A 17852-nucleotide genomic window follows, 5' to 3' on the forward strand; every position below is an offset into this window, starting at 1 on the left:
AAACCCACAGGAACACGGGGAGAACATGCAAGCTGTACATGCAGAACCAGGAGTGGGAACCACACCCACAAGCCTGGAGGTGTGAAGTGAGAGCAGCTGGTCTGAAGTCCTGAAGGGAGCTGGAGCGCCATTTCTTTGGAACAGTGTGGAGCCGTCCTGCATTACTGCTTATCCTGTACGGGGGGGTGGGGAGCCTGGAGCCTGTCCCAGGTGGCACAGGGCGGGGGACACAATGGACAGGATACTAGTTTATAGCAGAGCACAAACTCACACATACAGACTCACACTAAGGGCAGCTTAGAGATTCCAATCGGCTGATCGCAGTTTCATGTTCTCCAAAGTAGGAGGAGAAAGCCCACATTGGAAGAACATGCAGACTTCACACATACAGCAGGAGGGACAGGAAACAAGCCAAGAGACAGAGGTTACACCCCGAGACCCCACACCCCCCCACAATCACACATACTGTTAGGATTTGTTTAAAAGTTACATTTTAATGCTACAAAATTATGACTGACTATGAACTTCAACAAAATTATGACTGACTATGACTATGACTATGAACTTCATATTCCAGAACAGAAAGCCTGCCGCTTTCTTGGACTCCTGTTGATACTGGTGACCAGAAACTGGGACCAGAGTAACCGGAGTCTGGGATGAAGGAGGGACCCACGTAGCAGGACCCAGGGCAGTCTAGCAGGACATCCTCTGGATCCATGTTGGAATCTATGCTGACTTTAATAATGTTACCTTACAGGATTTACCCGTTTCTGTGCCCTGTACCTACAGTAAGGAGGTGGGATCTCTGCTCCTTCAAAGCAGACAGACTCACTCACATATGATTACAGTTCTAGTACATAGCAGATACTGTTGCTGAAAGTGGTGAACAAGTGAGGCAAATGTAACAATGCAAACATGCCGCTGTCAAGGTGCTGCCTGGGCACTAGTGCAGCTAGGCTGGTATTTCTGGGCTCCACAGACATCACTGGTGGTTGGTGTCGTGGTCACCGGGATGAAAGACTCGTGCAGCAGGTGTTTCTCAGACAACAAACAGGGACTTACTGGGATCAGGATGGGAGGCTATGGAACCGGCAACACGTAAGGCACAACATCAGTGATCGAACTGGGGAACACAGGACCAGGAAGCACTTAAATGGAGGACTAATGATGGAAGAGACTGGAGACAGCTGGGAGTGTTTAACACGAGGGCTGGAACGAGACGTGAGACCAACAAGCAGCAAACATGGCCTGTTAGAGCCACGTCAGGGAGGAGGCGGGACATTTAATTTCATTTTTATATAGTGCCTCACAGAGTCGTCCCAAGGCACTTTACATAGATGTGTAGTCATACATTACAACATCATTAAAGAGAGTGATACACAACGGGAAAAAGGAAAGAAAGATATTAAATAAAGAAAGCCAGATGACAACGGAGGAGAGGAACCAAAAAACCCCAAGTAAGGAGAAAAAAGGACCTCTGGAGGTCCATGGACAACTGGCTGCCCAACCCCCCCGGCAGACTAATATTACTGAGAACAGAAAAGAGTGGAGCTGCTTGCTAAAGGCCAGGTGTGAGGTGTGATTAAAGTCTGTCAATAAGCCTGTTCTCCACGCTGGCCTGTGTAGGGTGACACTCAAGGCTGCACCCAGGATGACACAGTTAGCAGGTCCAATTCGCAGTGTCACCCCTCCATGGGACAGAACCAGGACTCCAGCTGAGATGGTGCCCCCCCCCGGGCAGCACCTGGAAATGTGGGGAGGCAGAGAGCATGGATGGTCAGAACATGCATCGACACATAAATGGACAAGCATAGTGGATAAAAATGGCATTGCTTAATGTGACAGTCCCCCCCCCCCCCCAACCCACCAAAAGCATACGCTCCGGCCATGAAGTCCAAAGGGGTTAGACAACAGGGATGGAACCGGACTGGACTCTGGACTAGACAGGGGACGACAGAACAGATGGTAGACAGGACAAGACCAGACAAGACTAGACAGAACACTAGACAGACAGCAACACCAGACATAAGAGCAGTTGCAGGACATCACTAAGGACATGGAGCGGAAAAAGGAAAAGCTAGGAACCACAGGTACAGCAGTCCTGTCAGACCCCAAAACAGGACGGACAGGTGGAGGGTCAACAAGAACAGGGGCACAGGATGCAGAAGACAAGGAGAGATACAGGTGGGACAGAGCAACAAGACAAACACTGAGGCACAAAAAGGAATAACATGGGGCATCCAGGGAAGCCAGGTGAAGATTCGGGGCTGGGGACCCTCCTAGGCCCCTTTCCAGGTGAGGCTGAACTCTGCCGAATCACAGGACCAGAGGGTCTGGGAGGGCCAGCAGGGCCGGAGGACGTGAGGAGTTGGCGGGCGATGAGAGAACCGCAGAGCAGTAGGGCAGCAAGGAGACAACAGGAGAGGAACAGGAAGATGACAAGGGACATACAGGGCAAGAGCAGATACTGGCAAACCCTCTCTGGGAGACAGACATTCTGCCTGCCGCTTTCTTGGGCTCCTGTTGATTCTGGTGACCAGAAACTGGGACCAGAGTAACCGGAGTCTGGGATGAAGGAGGGACCCACGTAGCAGGACCCAGGGCACTCCAGCAGGACATCCTCTGGATCCATCTTCTCTGGGCTGGTGGCAGCCTGCAGGCATGTGCCGGTGGGACGTCAGGATAGAAAGTGGGCACCAGCAGGCCGTCAGGAGATGAGGTGGGCGCCGGCTGGATGTCTTGGGACATTGAGGTGGGTGCTGGCCAGGCATCAGGGGACAGCGAGGTGGACGCTGGCCTGACATTATGGAGCAGTGTGGCAGGTGTCGGCTGGTTACCAGGAAACCGTGTCAGAGTCTATGAGAAGCCTAGAGGCAACCAAGGCCTCACCTGTGTTGGACACTGTGGGTGCGGCCTGAGCGGCCCTCTCTGGGCCGGGAGCCTTAAGTGCGGATGTAACGACTGCAACGGCCGGCTCTCCTGGGCCAGATGCTGTAGATGCAGTGTCTTTCAATCACGAGTGCGCTTCCCTAACCATTACGTCACCACTGCTCACTACTATGTGTACTATTAAAAGAGGCAGTAGGGTCTTGTCCAGCCAGCTGACAAAACGTTTCCACATTTAATTGGAACGAAGGACGGTAGGAAACATCTGTATTGTGTGCAGACTTCCAATAAAACCATGTTGAAGCAAAGTCCGACCTCTACTGTGGTCCAGCACTCTGACAACCATAGAACTAGGAGTGAAGCCTGTTCTTCTGTGCTGGAGAGCTTTGGGGAGCATGTTTTGGCGAACAGGGGGATCACAGTAAATCCCAGAGAAGCATCATCGTCAGACTTCAAGTGACAATGAGGACGCAGGTCGCCCTACGGCAAACGACATGGAGAAGGCGGGCTCCTTTTCTCCAGAGCACCCCACCTCTGCGGGGTTCAGCACACTCACTCCATTCCAGAGGGCCCTGAGGATCTCCGCTATAGCTGTCACACCCTCCACTTGGGAGTCCGGGGAGAGGGCGGCTATGCCCTCCGTCAGAGATGGGCCATTCTCTCTGGGGAAAGATGTACTGCGGCCTGAACCAGCGACATTAGGTATGCTTGACACAAGCAGCAGTGATCGGCTGTAGGGACCTGGGGAACCTACTGGGGCTTGTCGAGTTCCTTCAGTCTGTTGGGTGCCAGGATGAACGACTCTGGGAGCAGGTGTTGTCAGACAATAAACTGGGATTTACTGGGATCAAGATGGGAGGCTAGGGAACGAGCAACATGGAGGGCACCACATCAATGGGGAACACAGGGCCAGGAAGCACTTATACAGGAATAACAAGGGAACAGACTGGAGGTAGCTGGGAGTGTTTAACATGAGGGATGGAACGAGACGCGAGACCAACGAGCAGCAGGCATGGCTTATTAGAGCCACGTCAGGGAGGTGGCAGGACATGACGTTTGGGGCTATGGTTAGGGTTAGGATTAGGCTTAGGTTTAGGGTAAAGTGTTTGTGGCAGAGAGCGGTCAGTAGTACAAGGACACGACTACGCCACCTGGGGTATTTCACCACAGGAAAAATTACTCTAAATTAAGAGCACACAAGTTCATTTACCGAATGGAGCTAGAGACGTGTTTGTACTATTAACAGGTTGTTGAAAATATAAAACAAAGAAACAAGACAAGCGCTTTAGCATCAACAACCTTAAAAAATAAACCAGCAACCAGCCTTTGGCCACTGGCTGACTAAACTCAAGCAGGAGACAGGTGTCCGGGGAAGTTGATCAAAAGGGGGAATAGAGTCCCTTAAACTAACACACACACACACACACATACACACACACACACACACACACACACACGCACACGCACACACACACCTGTGCTCCACCACACTGATCCCCACACAAATATACTGCACAAGGTGAAAGTGTGAACACCACCACCCCAGACCAATCAAATCTTAGTCAGCCAGATCAATCGAGGCAGCCACTGCTCACAGTCTCCCAGAAAATACCCCAATCTAACCAAGAATCTGAGTGTTGAAAACTATGAAGAGTGCAAACAATGAGTAGCAGAATACAGGCTGTCCCTCTGTATCAGTCCCAAACAGAAAGAAAGGGCGGCCCAAAGTCTGTTAAGTTGCAGAACTAGGGAATGAAACAGCTCCAAATGCAGGAAAAGGTGCGACGATCCTTAGCGCGTTCTAAGGCTCCCAGCACATCGCCGATGTCCCACCGAGGATCAGGAGCTTCAAGCAGCAGTTGTTGGGCGACATCGGACCGGCTGAGGACAAGACAAGACTGACGGAAAAGAAAAACTGACGTAGGAAACACAGCAGCCACAGTGCAGGTTCAAACTATTATTGTCTGACAAACCTGCTGGAAGAGGCATAAACTGAAGCTGACGAGCAACTGAAACTGTAATCCTGGCAACAACCGTAACTACAATTAAAACACATCAAGTAAAGCAACTGACAAGTAGCTATAGGCCTAGTCACCAGAATAACTTGCAACCACTGGAGCTGCAACACAGACACAAGAGAAACACTGCAATATAAAATATTACCATTAGCCATTTAAATCAAGCAGAGGATTAACGCTAATTAAAACAGCAAAACCTCCCACCAAGACACAGAATAAGTGTGAACCTCAGCCAGCATGCCAGCGTACCACGGCAGACCACTGCGGTGTGGAAGGGGAGTTACCGGACCGGGAAACGCCAATGACGCCTCCACACACTAGGGGTCCCCACACACACTTACCGGAAATAATCAACAAGTCCTACCCGCAAAATTCCACACTGCTACAGTTGGATGGCCCTGGGATTTTTCTCCAGAACCCCAAGGCTCAATGGAAGTACCGCGAGATTCTTAAACCCTTACCTGAGGGAGGAGGCTTCCAGCGTAAGGAGAGGTTCACCAGAATCCCCGGGCTGGATGGACATCGTTCATCCTTTACCTGGGGAATGAGGCTCCCAACTCGTGGTGACTTACCCAAGCCCTGGTGCTGGATCATCATTAAATGCTTACATGGGGAAAGAGAGACCTTACCCTTGGCCTCCAAGCCTGGAAGTACCCTGAGCTCTAGACCCAAGCTTAACCCTAACCCATAAGCATAGGTTCGCAGCATGAACGGTTCTCAAATGATACCAGAAAACCATACATGTTCTTAATCTGAAAATCAGTTCATCGTTTTCCCAGAAGGTGGCAGCACATCAACACTGCAAGCTTGGCACATCCCTTTGGATACAATGAGCTATCCTTACATTTTGAAATTTTTTAAAACTTATTTAAATCAGTAAAACAAATTACTTCCAAAAAGGATAGAATCATGTCTACCCAATACCACTTGGCACCATGTTAGTGTGAATGGAGTTTTCACTCCAGCCCTGAGGGATTCAGAGCAGACACAAAAGATTGTGAAGCCATGTGTGATTTACAGTGAAAGGTGACTGAACACAACGCACAGCCTCTGTTATGACTCCACTGTTCACCATGGTTCAGCACCATCTATATTTCTATTATTTTTAAGGTATTTTACTTGTGGTTTTACACTTAACATGGTATCGACAGGCTTGCTCCAAAGAGATCTCATTGTATTTACACAGTGACAGTAACACTGCCTTATCTTGCGAGAGGAAGTAGCATATGGGTGCGCTGCTAACGTTAGCATTAGCAAACCTAGCTGCCTGGCAGTGTTGGTAGTAACTCGTCAGTGTAATTCCACTACTTTTGTTTGCACCATGTATTTCAACATCGACGCGATGTTAATGTGATCACTATGCAACCTTTAGCCCACTGTTATTTTCCTTGATTATGTAATTATACAGGGCAGGTCAGGCAGAGGGAGCAGACGCTGATGCAGCACATTGCCGCACCAACCACACGTCCAAACTGCTGGCGATCCTGGCCGGCGACCCCCCAGGCAGACACACGGTCGAATCCCACCCTTATTATAATTACTTTTATATACAGTAATTGGTAATTAGTAATTTTCAGTAGCTTGCACAAGGCTGCTGACTAGCAACGTTATTCGTTGGCTGAATCCGAAATAGCTGTAGTGCTACGATGCTGGATTGTTACAGGGACAGTGATAAATGCAGACCCCTTTATTCTGATTGCGTTAAAAATCAAATGTTTTTACTCAGATTTCATCCATTTGGTGGTGTGCTCTCTATAATGTGCCATGTTTTCCTAAAAGCAGATTTTTTAAAAAGAATGGCAAAATAGAGCAGCGATCTGAATTGTAATGCCTGTATCTTGAAACGTAGCGTGTTGTCAGACTCTCCGATACACAGCTCTATGGTCCATACAGAGGAGATGAGGAACATGCAGTCTGCTAAGTCACGTGGTTACCTTTCGTTAGGTGGCTACGTTTACATGCCTTAACGCAATTAAGATGTTTTCATGTAAACAGATTAATCGGGGAGCTCATTTATAAAGGCTTCGTGTGACTGAAAAAGACGAGAAGCATTCATACATACATTTATAGGAAGATTTTGGGATTTACAAAGAAAAACGTTTTGTGAAAAAGACACAAATCTTGTGAACGAGGTTGAGAGATGCTGTTTCGACAGAATCCTGTAGAGGGCACTGTGTATGCTAAATCGAAGGCTCCAGGAATGTATTCGGCATTTATAATCATAAACAATAATAAATGAAATATTTGTGGGCACATGGCAATTGGCTCTGAGATTAAAGTTTTTTTAAATGAATTTGTTTAAATTTTTGGGCCGGCATGGTGGTGCAGTGGTTAGCACTGTTGCCTCACACCTCTGGGACCCAGGTTCGAGTCTCCGCCTGGGTTACATGTGTGTGGAGTTTGCATGTTCTCCCCATGTCGTCGTGGGGTTTCCTCCGGGTACGCCGGTTTCCCCCCACAGTCCAAAAACATGCTGAGGCTAATTGGAGTTGCTAAAAAATTGCCTGTAGGTGTGAATGGTGTGTGAGTGTGCCCTGCGATGGGCTGGCCCCCCATCCTGGGTTGTTCCCTGCCTTGTGCCCATTGCTTCCGGGATAGGCTCCGGACCCCCCGCGACGCAGTAGGATTAGCGGTTTGGAAAATGGATGGATAGATGTATGATAGAATGATTAAGCTGTAGCACATTTCAAATAATATTTCATTTGTAACACATTTGTTCTCCAAACTTCTACATTTTTAACCTTTGGCCACAAGATCATCTTCTTCCTGCCAGTATCTTTTCTTTTCCTTTGATCCTCGGTTGTTGGAATCTGCTCTGCTGCTTGGAAGTTCCCTGGGGAGTTAGTGTTGGGGGGTTCTAGTGGAATGTGACCATCGGCAGCCATGGGCTGGATAGCGCTGTGGTGCTCAGCCTGGCTCTGTGCCCTTCTAGGGGCTCTGTGTCCTTTGTTAGCACAAACATTTTGCACACCTGACATTACCATGCATACAGTATTTCTCGTATTTTACAAAATACAAAAACACTGATCTGTAGAAAAAAACATTTTATTTCATGAACTAAGTCAAATATGAATCACAATTAAAATACTTTTTTTGAATACATGCCTCAGAAATTGCACATCCCTGATTGTGCGTTACCTTCATGCTGCCTTGAAATTTTTGATTTCTTCACTGTAGCCCTATGTTATACAATCTTATCTTAACCTTATGTTAACTGATCCTATTTTTATTTCTTAAAATATTCCCTCCACCACCCCCCTCTGAGGAGGACTGCTTTATTTATAATTAATCTAATCCTATGTTATACAATCTTATCTTAACCTTCTGAATTAATCCTATTTTTATTTCTTAAATATTCCCTCCACCACCCCCCCTCTAAGGAGGACTGCTTTATTTACAATTAATCTAATCCTATGTTATACAATCTTATCTTAACCTTATCTTAATTAATCTTATTTTTATTTCTTAAATATTCCCTCCACCACCCCCCCTCTAAGGAGGACTGCTTTATTTATAATTAATCTAATCCTATGTTATACAATCTTATCTTAACCTTATGTTAACTGATCCTATTTTTATTTCTTAAATATTCCCTCCACCACCCCCCCTCTGAGGAGGACTGCTTTATTTATAATTAATCTAATCCTATGTTATACAATCTTATCTTAACCTTATGTTAACTGATCCTATTTTTATTTCTTAAATATTCCCTCCGCCACCCCCCCCTCTAAGGAGGACTGCTTTATTTACAATTAATCTAATCCTATGTTATACAATCTTATCTTAACCTTATCTTAATTAATCTTATTTTTATTTCTTAAATATTCCCTCCACCACCCCCCCTCTGAGGAGGACTGCTTTATTTACAATTAATCTAATCCTATGTTATACAATCTTATCTTAACCTTCTGAATTAATCCTATTTTTATTTCTTAAATATTCCCTCCACCACCCCCCCTCTGAGGAGGACTGCTTTATTTATAATTAATCTAATCCTATGTTATACAATCTTATCTTAATTAATCCTATTTTTATTTCTTAAATATTCCCTCCACCACCCCCCCTCTAAGGAGGACTGCTTTATTTATAATTAATCTAATCCTATGTTATACAATCTTATCTTTACCTTATGTTAACTAACCCTATTTTTATTTTTTAAATATTCCCTCCACCACCCCCCCTCTAAGGAGGACTGCTTTATTTATAATTAATCTAATCCTATGTTATACAATCTTAAGCTTACCGTAACCTATCCTATCTTAATTTTATTCTATGTTATCTTATCCTATCTTTCTTATCTTATTCTTATACTATGTTATCTTATATAATCTTATCCTAAACTTATGGTAATTTATCATGTCTTTGTAAAACATAAAATGGCATACAAGTTAAGACTATCTTAACTTGTCCTATCTTATTATATACAATCTTAACCTTATCCTATCTTAATCTTATCCTATAGTACCTTATGCTATAGAACTACATGGTATTTTATCTTATCCTAAGTATGTATGACAACTCTTGTGTAATTATGTGCTGAATCTACAGGGAAATGTAGCTATGTGCATCTGACTGATAGCCCATTTCCACACCCATCTCCTGAGCCCTGGGCATGGTACTTAGCTGCTCCAGTGCATCAATAGGAAAGATGAACTCATCTTCATCAATCCTACGCCTCTTGGTTGAATGAGTACCCTCATTATCCTCATTCTTCCCCTGTTTAGCTAAGTTAATTTCATTTAAATGTCTGTTCCAAAACTCCTGACACCAGTACTCAGTAAAGCACTTGGCGTCATAGGTCATTTTAGAGTACTTTGTTACATAATAGTTATACAACCAATAGAATTTTTCCAGGTGAGATGAGGCGGCTACAGCCTGTGCTGGAGCCTGAAGCAGATGGGTCAGATGAACCAGGCCTGGAGCTGAATATGGATGTGGAGCTGGGCTAACAGGTGTGAGTAAGTGTGGGGATAAAACAGAGGAGCCCATAAAAAGAAATGGGGATGAAACAAAAGGGGAGGGGGCTGAAGACGGAAATAAAAATGAAGAGGAGGAGAAGGTTGGTGAGCTGGGCTTAGGCTCTAACCCCTTCTGTTGGTCATACCTCCTTCTTCGCCCTGACCGGCCTCCCGCCGTTTTTCTACGGCGGCCTGTGCCCTGCTGACCCCTGCTGGTTGCCACCGGGATGGCAGCAGATCCAGGAGAGGCAGACGTGGTCAGGGAGCTGGCTGCCGGCGGCCCGGTGCGGCACTTCTTCCGACGGCCAGCATCACTGGAACTGGTTTGTCCTTTGGGATTATAAAGACAGGGGACAGCATATTTAATTTAAATGAAACATTATGTCACTGTACAACAACACTACATCACAACCATCACAGATATCACACTTGGCAGTCGGTATTGCACACTAAGAAAAATTCTGCAGTCTTTATTGGATACAGGAAACACACGCTTGGGAAACTTATGCGCTGGTCTTGACTTGGGCCGTCTGCGTTTCAGCAGGGGAACCTGACCTATAAAAACAAGCCAGCTTGTGCACAGATTCCCTGATACGCAGAACAACAGCGAAAAACAACACTGGAAAGGTTCATGTGCATCAAATATAGCAGCCCACTCAATCCAAATGCTGGCATCAACAACTGACTATTAAGTCAAATCCTTTACTTATCTTACACTTTCCATAAGTTGCATTATTTATTCACTCTCAAGGTACCAAACTAAGATTTATGCTTTTTCTGATTACTACCGCGTTTCCCCGCAAATAAGCCCTAACATGATTTTTCAAGAAGCTCGTAATATAAGCCCTAGTTATTGTCCCATGGATTGTATGGTAACTAGAATGAGATGCGGTTGTACTACGAGAAGGCTACATGGACAAGAGGCGCTCATTTAAGGACAGAGTTATTGCTAAACATGAGAGATTGGGGACACTGGTTCTACAGGAAATTGAGTTGCGAGATATTCAGGACGGAATTTGGAACTTGGAGATTTACGATGATGTTCCAGAAGAACATGACATTACGACTATATTTGAATAAACATATACAGTATACAGCAGAATTTTGTTCATGAATAAATTCACCGTCAAATTGTTTACATGGAAAGATACTGTTAGAAGATGACATGATGTCTGTGTTTGAATAAATGTGGATTTTTTTCATGAATACCGGTAAATATACTGTAGCATGTTATACTTGGGAAAATACTACCTTAATATAAGCCGTAACGCGTCATTTGGAGCAAAAATTAATATAAGACCCTGTCTTATTTTCGGGGAAACACCGTATATTATAATGGACATATTCAGCTGTTACTTTACCACTTCATGATGATTTTCTCTGATGTTTAAATATAATATAATGCAGTAGACATGTAAAAAGACTCCCGTATATTAAAGCTAAAGGTGAACTACTTTATTATTTAGACATGTACTTCTAAAACAAGATAATAGAACAGAAGATTCAAGAAGACTAGTCAAGCATATTCTGACTTTAACTCTTTAAGTGCTGAGTTAGTCTGGGCATCATTTTGCCATCCTTACCTCGGCCAACTGGACCGGGGATGTATTCCGGGGCGATCCGCACACTGACTGCACCTTTCGGCAGCAGCCAGTCAATCCTCTGGAGATTCACGGTGGTTTTCACGATGGACATCTTTCGCGTCTTCTCTCTTGCTGATAAACTGCAAGTCTGAGCTGCTTTAAATGTTCAAATGAAAACTCTAAACGGAAAAGAATTGTTATGATTCGGTTGCTAAGCTACGGTGGCCGATTGGTGTCAGAGCGCTGCAAAGTCTTCAAACGCTTTAATCAAATGACGAAACATACGATCTACATTTACAAAAGCGCAGAAACGTAGAAGTACCACAAATTTTTAAGACAAGTTTAAAAACATATAAGCGCTGAAAATCCGCTCACAACACAGTTGTGAAGTTTCTGGGTGACAAAGAAACAAGACGGACCAATTATGGTTTAACTGTATATCGAATGTTTACGAAATGTCGATATCTTATCAAAACAGGATATAGAATGAAACACTACATTATATCAATCAATCATTCGGTCGCCATTAAAAATATAGAATAATATTCCTTCCTTGTTATAAGTAACACGAGAGCTGCGGTCTTGAAGTTGCACAGACTCCCAGAATTCATAGCGATAATTACGCGACCCATTCAATTAGTGGGTTTTTTGATAATTGGGAATGGGGAGGAGCCATTGGGTGCGTTCGACTTCACTTCGGTCTGACTCCAGCTGACGTGAGGGGGAGCGCCATCTGCCGGCGGCTGCAGGAGTGTAATATAATAATATAAACTGTAATATAAACTGTAATATAAACTTGTAATATAAACTGACAGCAGCCAAACTAGACAACTTCTACTCCTCGTAGTGCGAGACCTGACTGAGATGGCCGCACTGCCAGAAGGGTGTAGATACATCTATACAAATATCACCTGCATGCACATTACTTCTTCTACAATAACCAACTCCTGATCCAAACTGCTAGCAGTGAAAAGATAGCTGCCAGGAAAAAGATGAAATACATTTATTTCAAGGATTCAAAGTTTTTATTGTCATGCACAGAATACAATGCAATTCTTACTTGAATGCCTTCTTCACAGACTAGTCGATTAAACACATAAAGCAGCGCAACATTACAGTAACTAACAATAAATAAACGATTAACTTATGTGTACTATTAGAGCATTTATTGAAACTTTACTTCTTTACAGGCTTTTCGGGAGAAATAGCAGATAACGCATCGGAACTTCCAGAGATACAAACGTCATGCTAAAATTGTTCAGCCAATAAGGGCAAAGTTGTGTCACGGAGGCAGTTCCAGTTTGTGCAGCCGGCTGAGAGGTTTTTTTTTATTATTTTTGTTATTGAAGCTTTAACACTAGAACTGCCAAATCTACGCAAATTTGCGTAAATTCCCTGGGCCTAACACCTACTAGCATCCCTGCTGAGAGTTTCTTGGGCCATTGTCCTCCTGCTTTTGTTGTGCAAACACACTCATTACCTGTGAGGCCTGGCACATTTGCATTTTTTTACTCAGAGCAGCTAAAATCCAAGGGAGGCTAAACCTCAGTGTGTGACATGGAAACCTTCACAAAAGTCTGCCATATCTATACCAAATATCCCACATGCTGACTGACCTGCAAATATGAAAGACACACATTCACAAAATATATGGAAGCACAAGTCTGTTTTATTTATAAAAAAAATTGAGTGTTTCAAACTTTGCAGTGTTTGCAGACCCAGTGACCATCATCCCTGCATTTGGCGCAAGTGAATTTGTAACACTTTGCACTGGTAAACCTGCTGCGGTTTCTGTTGCAGTTCTCCTGTACCTGACACTGAGTTGTCCATACAAGTCCTGGCACAGCAGCAGCCTTCCTCTGTCCCCATAGCCTTTTGTGGCATAAATTGGCAATGGAGTTCCTTGGCTAGATGACTCAAAAATAATCTTCTTTTGCCTTCCCACCCTGTACATGCCTTGTACAGAACGTAGGAATTTGCCACCACCAGGTCCAGCATGTTGTAAAATACAGCTACTGGCCACCTGCATGTTGCTGCTCTTACGGAATACATGCGCGCCATTTGGTCCAACACATTTACACCACACTATAACAGCAGAGAGAGAGAGAGTCATGAGTGTATTTGCTTTTTTTCTACCTTCTTTCTATATAGGCCTGTATAGTACATATCAGAAAACATTGTAGCACTGATGTAAAATTATACACACATTCACATACCTTCATGTGGTTATAGTCTGTTATCGTGTTGGGTTTCCTCTTTCTGCCTTCACAGATCGCCACATCTTGGTCCAAGGAACTCAGAACACACACAATCTTGTTTTTTTAGGTGCATAAATTGTCAAGGAGACACTGCCACTTCTAAGCACTGACGCGGAGAATTCCTCTTGCTGTGCAGTGTCCTTTGAAATTGGAGGAAGTTCATACCAAACTTTATTCCCTGTGCTCAGTAGTGTTGTTTTGCGCTGAAGCAGTCTGTGTGACAGTGCCAGTGAGGTGAAGAAATTGTCCGTTGTGACATTTCTCCTGTCATCCAGAAATGGCTCCATCAGACTCATGACCATGTTCTCTGCCAGCCTCTCCCTTTTCTGGTGACTGAGGTCCTTTCCCAAGTTAGGGGACACGTTGCAGACGTATTTGGTCTCCAAATCCGTGGCCATCCAGAACTTGATCCCAAATTTGTCCGGCTTGGATGCGATATACCAAGTGACATGGAATGGATCCACATCTACTCCACGTTGTCTTTCCACCGGTGTCCCTCAGGGCTCGGTTCTTGGCCCTCTCCTATTCTCCCTCTACACTAAATCTCTTGGCGAAGTTATATCCTCACATGGCTTCTCCTACCACTGCTATGCCGATGACACTCAACTCATCCTCTCCTTCCCTCCCTCAGACACTCATGTCTCCACTAAGATCTCTACATGCTTGGCAGACATCTCATCTTGGATGACCACTCACCAGCTAAAACTCAAAACTAGTAAAACTGAGTTGCTTTACATCCCGGCTGACTCATCCCCCCTCCAGGACCTTGCGATCTCCTTTGACAACTCCCTGATCCGTCCTTCGGTTTCTGCTAGAAACCTTGGAGTTACCATAGATGATCGGTTGTCATTTTCCTCACATATCACCAGTCTTTCTCGCTCTTGTCGGTTTCTCCTCTTTAACATCAGGAGGATACGTCCATTTCTTTCCACCCAGGCTACCCAGATACTCGTCCAGTCCCTCGTCATCTCACGCCTTGACTACTGCAACTCGCTTCTAGCGGGTTTACCACTGAGCGCCATCCGTCCCCTCCAACTGATTCAGAATGCAGCTGCTCGTCTTGTTTTCATCCTTCCCAAGTTCTCCCACACCACTCCTTTGCTGCGCTCCCTCCACTGGCTTCCTGTAGCTGCACGCATCAGATTCAAAACACTGATGCTCGCATACAAAGCCAAAAATTCTCTGGCACCATCCTACCTAAAGGACCTCATCACACCCCGCTCTGCACCACGATCTCTCCGATCCTCCAGCACTGCTCGACTGGTCCCACCTCCCCTCAAGGCACAAGGAAGACACGCATCTCGGCTCTTCTCTGTCCTGGCACCTAATTGATGGAATGAACTCCCCCTAGATGTCCGAACAGCTGAATCCTTGAATGTCTTCAAGCGACGACTCAAAACTTTTCTTTTTCAGAAATACCTGACGTAGAACTTCTATATTCTTACTCGACTCTTTTTCTGGTGTGTGTTTTAAAAAAATAAAATAAAAATTCTGCACTACTCAATGGCGTTCTCAGAGATAGTATTCGTAGCTGGGGTCCTTATTGAGCTAGCATCGGAAATTCATTGCAGAGTCTCAAAGCACTTATGTAAGTCGCTCTGGCTAAGGGCGTCTGCCAAATCCTGTAAATGTAAATGTAAATATACTGCATGGACAATGAACCTTGGTCGAGAACAGCTGTACATCTATGTTCATGTGTTCTCCTGGAGTGAAACTTTCAGCACAGTTCTTGGTGAAGGCTGGCAGAGAACGTGGTCATGAGTCTGATGGAGTCATTTCTGGATGACGGGAGAAATGTCACAATGGACAATTTCTTCACCTCACTGTCACTGTCACACAGACTGCTTCACTTTACTGGGCATGGTGAATAACGTTTGCCGTGAACTTCCTCCATTGGCAAAGGACACTGCACAGGGAGAGGAATTCTCCACGTCAGTGTTTAGAATGGCGCGCATGTATTCAGTACGAGCAGCAACAAGCAAGTGGCCAGTAGCTGTGTTTTACAACATGCTGGACTTGGTGGCGGTGAATGCCTACGTTCTGTACAAAGCATCTACAGGGTGGAAAGGAAAAAGAAGATTGTTTCCGATTCTTCTAGCCAAGGAACTCCATTGCCAAATACAGGGATGATGGTCACTGGGTTTTCAAACGCTGCAAACACAGACTTTGAAAGATAGACAGACTGTGTGGGACAGTAACCACTGAGACAAAAGGCAGAAAGATGACGAAGAGATGAACCTGGAACTGAGGCACGGATACATCAATTTTTACATGAACAGCCAAACATGCAAAGCTGGAGAGATCACACAAAAACAAAATTCACTTTTGGTGTTATAATTCAGTGATGGCCAATGAAAATGAAATGACATTTTATTCTGTATGTGTATGAGCATGTCAAAAACCATGGACCATGACTTCACTCAGCTTATGACATTTATATACAAACATGCATTGGAGACTGAAGTGTTAGCATGTTTTCATTTTATTCATTTCATTCTATTAGCAACTTTTCATTCTGTTTTCACTCAATTTGTTTTATAAATAACACAGACTTGTGTTTCCATATATTTTGTGAATGTGCGTCTTTCATATTTGCAGGTCAGTCAGCGTGTGGGATATTTGGTATAGATATGGCAGACTTTTGTGAAGGTTTCCATGTCACACACAGAGGTTTAGCCTGCCTTGGATTTGAGCTACTCTGAGTAAAAAATGCAAATGCTCCAGGCCTCACAGGTAATGGGTGTGTTTGCACAACAAAAGCAGGAGGAGGATGGGGCTGAAGACCTGCGAAAATCACAGCAGGGGTGACAAACACCTTGGGACTCTCAGCAGAGAATAAAAACTCGGTAAATCTAGTGTTAAATTACAACAGAAGTAATAGCTGACCAGTGACCATTAAGATTAACAAAACAAACAAGAACATTTACGAGACATTTACAAAATAAGCCAGGGGCACATAGTAGCGACATTTACAGTTACGCCGGCTGAAAGGTGCTGCACGATCTTACTTGCTCTCTGCACGTGCTGCACGATGTGTCACGATCGTCTTGTAGGTTTTTGTCGGACAAAAGAAATCTAACCATGATGCAGCAAAGCAGACTAACCAAAGATCTCATAGTAAACAAAGGAATGTGATACTGCACTTAAGTCTCAAAACAAAGCTTTTACAATGTTAAAAAGTACTCACAACTTTCAGAATTTGATTGAGTACAAAAAGTTGCAGGCTAACGTAAGGAGGGTAGTTAAATGAGCAAAGAGGGAGTTTTGGAGGTCCTTCTGTAATTCAGTAGGACGGGAAACTGACATTAGTAAAGTCTGGGGAATGATAAAAAAAGATGCATGAGATTAAAAGGGAGTATGGATATTCAGTTCTAAATGATAATAACATAATAACAGTTACAGATGGGGAAAAAGGCAAAATGTTAGTTTTGTGGTTTTTCATTCCCTGCTAAATCAGAAGTCAGAAGCCGCTGGTGTAGATCCAAATTCAGTCTTTATTGCAAACAAGTTACAACCAAGGCCGGACACTTAAAGTGTGTCCAGTACTGTTTTATACCTATTTTTATACAAGTTCTTATCATTTAACAATATCTCGTCACTTAAGCATCATCATTCCTTCAACCATTCACAATCATTGTTTTTTACATCAATCCACACCCCTAGGTGATAAGTTTGTCCATCAATTCTTTTACTGTTTGGTCTCTTAGCCGAACGTAATGGTGGTGCGACCATCTCCACTTGGTTTTTTAAAAATGCTCAGTCGTGAACTTTTGGGGAACTCGGGCGAATACCTTCCTTCAGTAGCAAACCTTGGCAGCTTCAACCTGTTGCACATTGTCTAATTAGAGGGTTGATAATATATTTGTCATTCAACATAATGATGAGGCATAACACTAATAAAAGTGGATATTCATGCATTCAGGGCTAACATAAAGTAGCTAACAGAAAGTTTGAGGCTAATACAAGGTGCAAATACATACTCAATTGATTACATTGTGTTGATTACATTATAATGATTACATTGTAATGATTACATCACGGGTATTTGGCATGCTTTTTAATAATACCGTAATGATTATATTCTACATTGTATAGTGCTAAATAATATCCCATATATTTCCCCCCTTTGGGATTCTAAAGAGTCCCACA

General features: G+C 44.1%; 2 protein-coding genes across 4 annotated transcripts in view; both read right to left on the bottom strand.

Annotated features, from left to right (window-relative positions):
• The window catches only part of LOC125723059 (uncharacterized), a 54887-nt gene extending 42837 nt beyond the window's left edge, over positions 1-12050 (bottom strand). The window contains exons 1-3 of one of the 3 annotated variants that reach the window (XM_048999492.1): positions 11446-12050; positions 8810-10192; positions 8009-8108 (exon numbers count right to left, since the gene is read on the bottom strand). In XM_048999492.1, coding sequence (XP_048855449.1) covers positions 9447-10192; positions 11446-11557 — 858 coding nt within the window. In that variant the 5' untranslated portion in view covers positions 11558-12050 and the 3' untranslated portion in view covers positions 8009-8108; positions 8810-9446. Of the gene's footprint in view, positions 1-8008; positions 8341-8809; positions 10193-11445 lie in introns of those variants that run through there. The other 2 variants (XM_048999491.1, XM_048999493.1) reach the window with 2 other exon arrangements.
• The window catches only part of LOC125723083 (cytohesin-2-like), a 341447-nt gene that overhangs the window by 239274 nt on the left and 84321 nt on the right, over positions 1-17852 (bottom strand). The gene's annotated exons all lie outside the window — the stretch shown is intronic.

Source organism: Brienomyrus brachyistius, unplaced genomic scaffold (assembly GCF_023856365.1).
Source record: "Brienomyrus brachyistius isolate T26 unplaced genomic scaffold, BBRACH_0.4 scaffold45, whole genome shotgun sequence".
NCBI classification, from domain to species: domain Eukaryota; kingdom Metazoa; phylum Chordata; class Actinopteri; order Osteoglossiformes; family Mormyridae; genus Brienomyrus; species Brienomyrus brachyistius.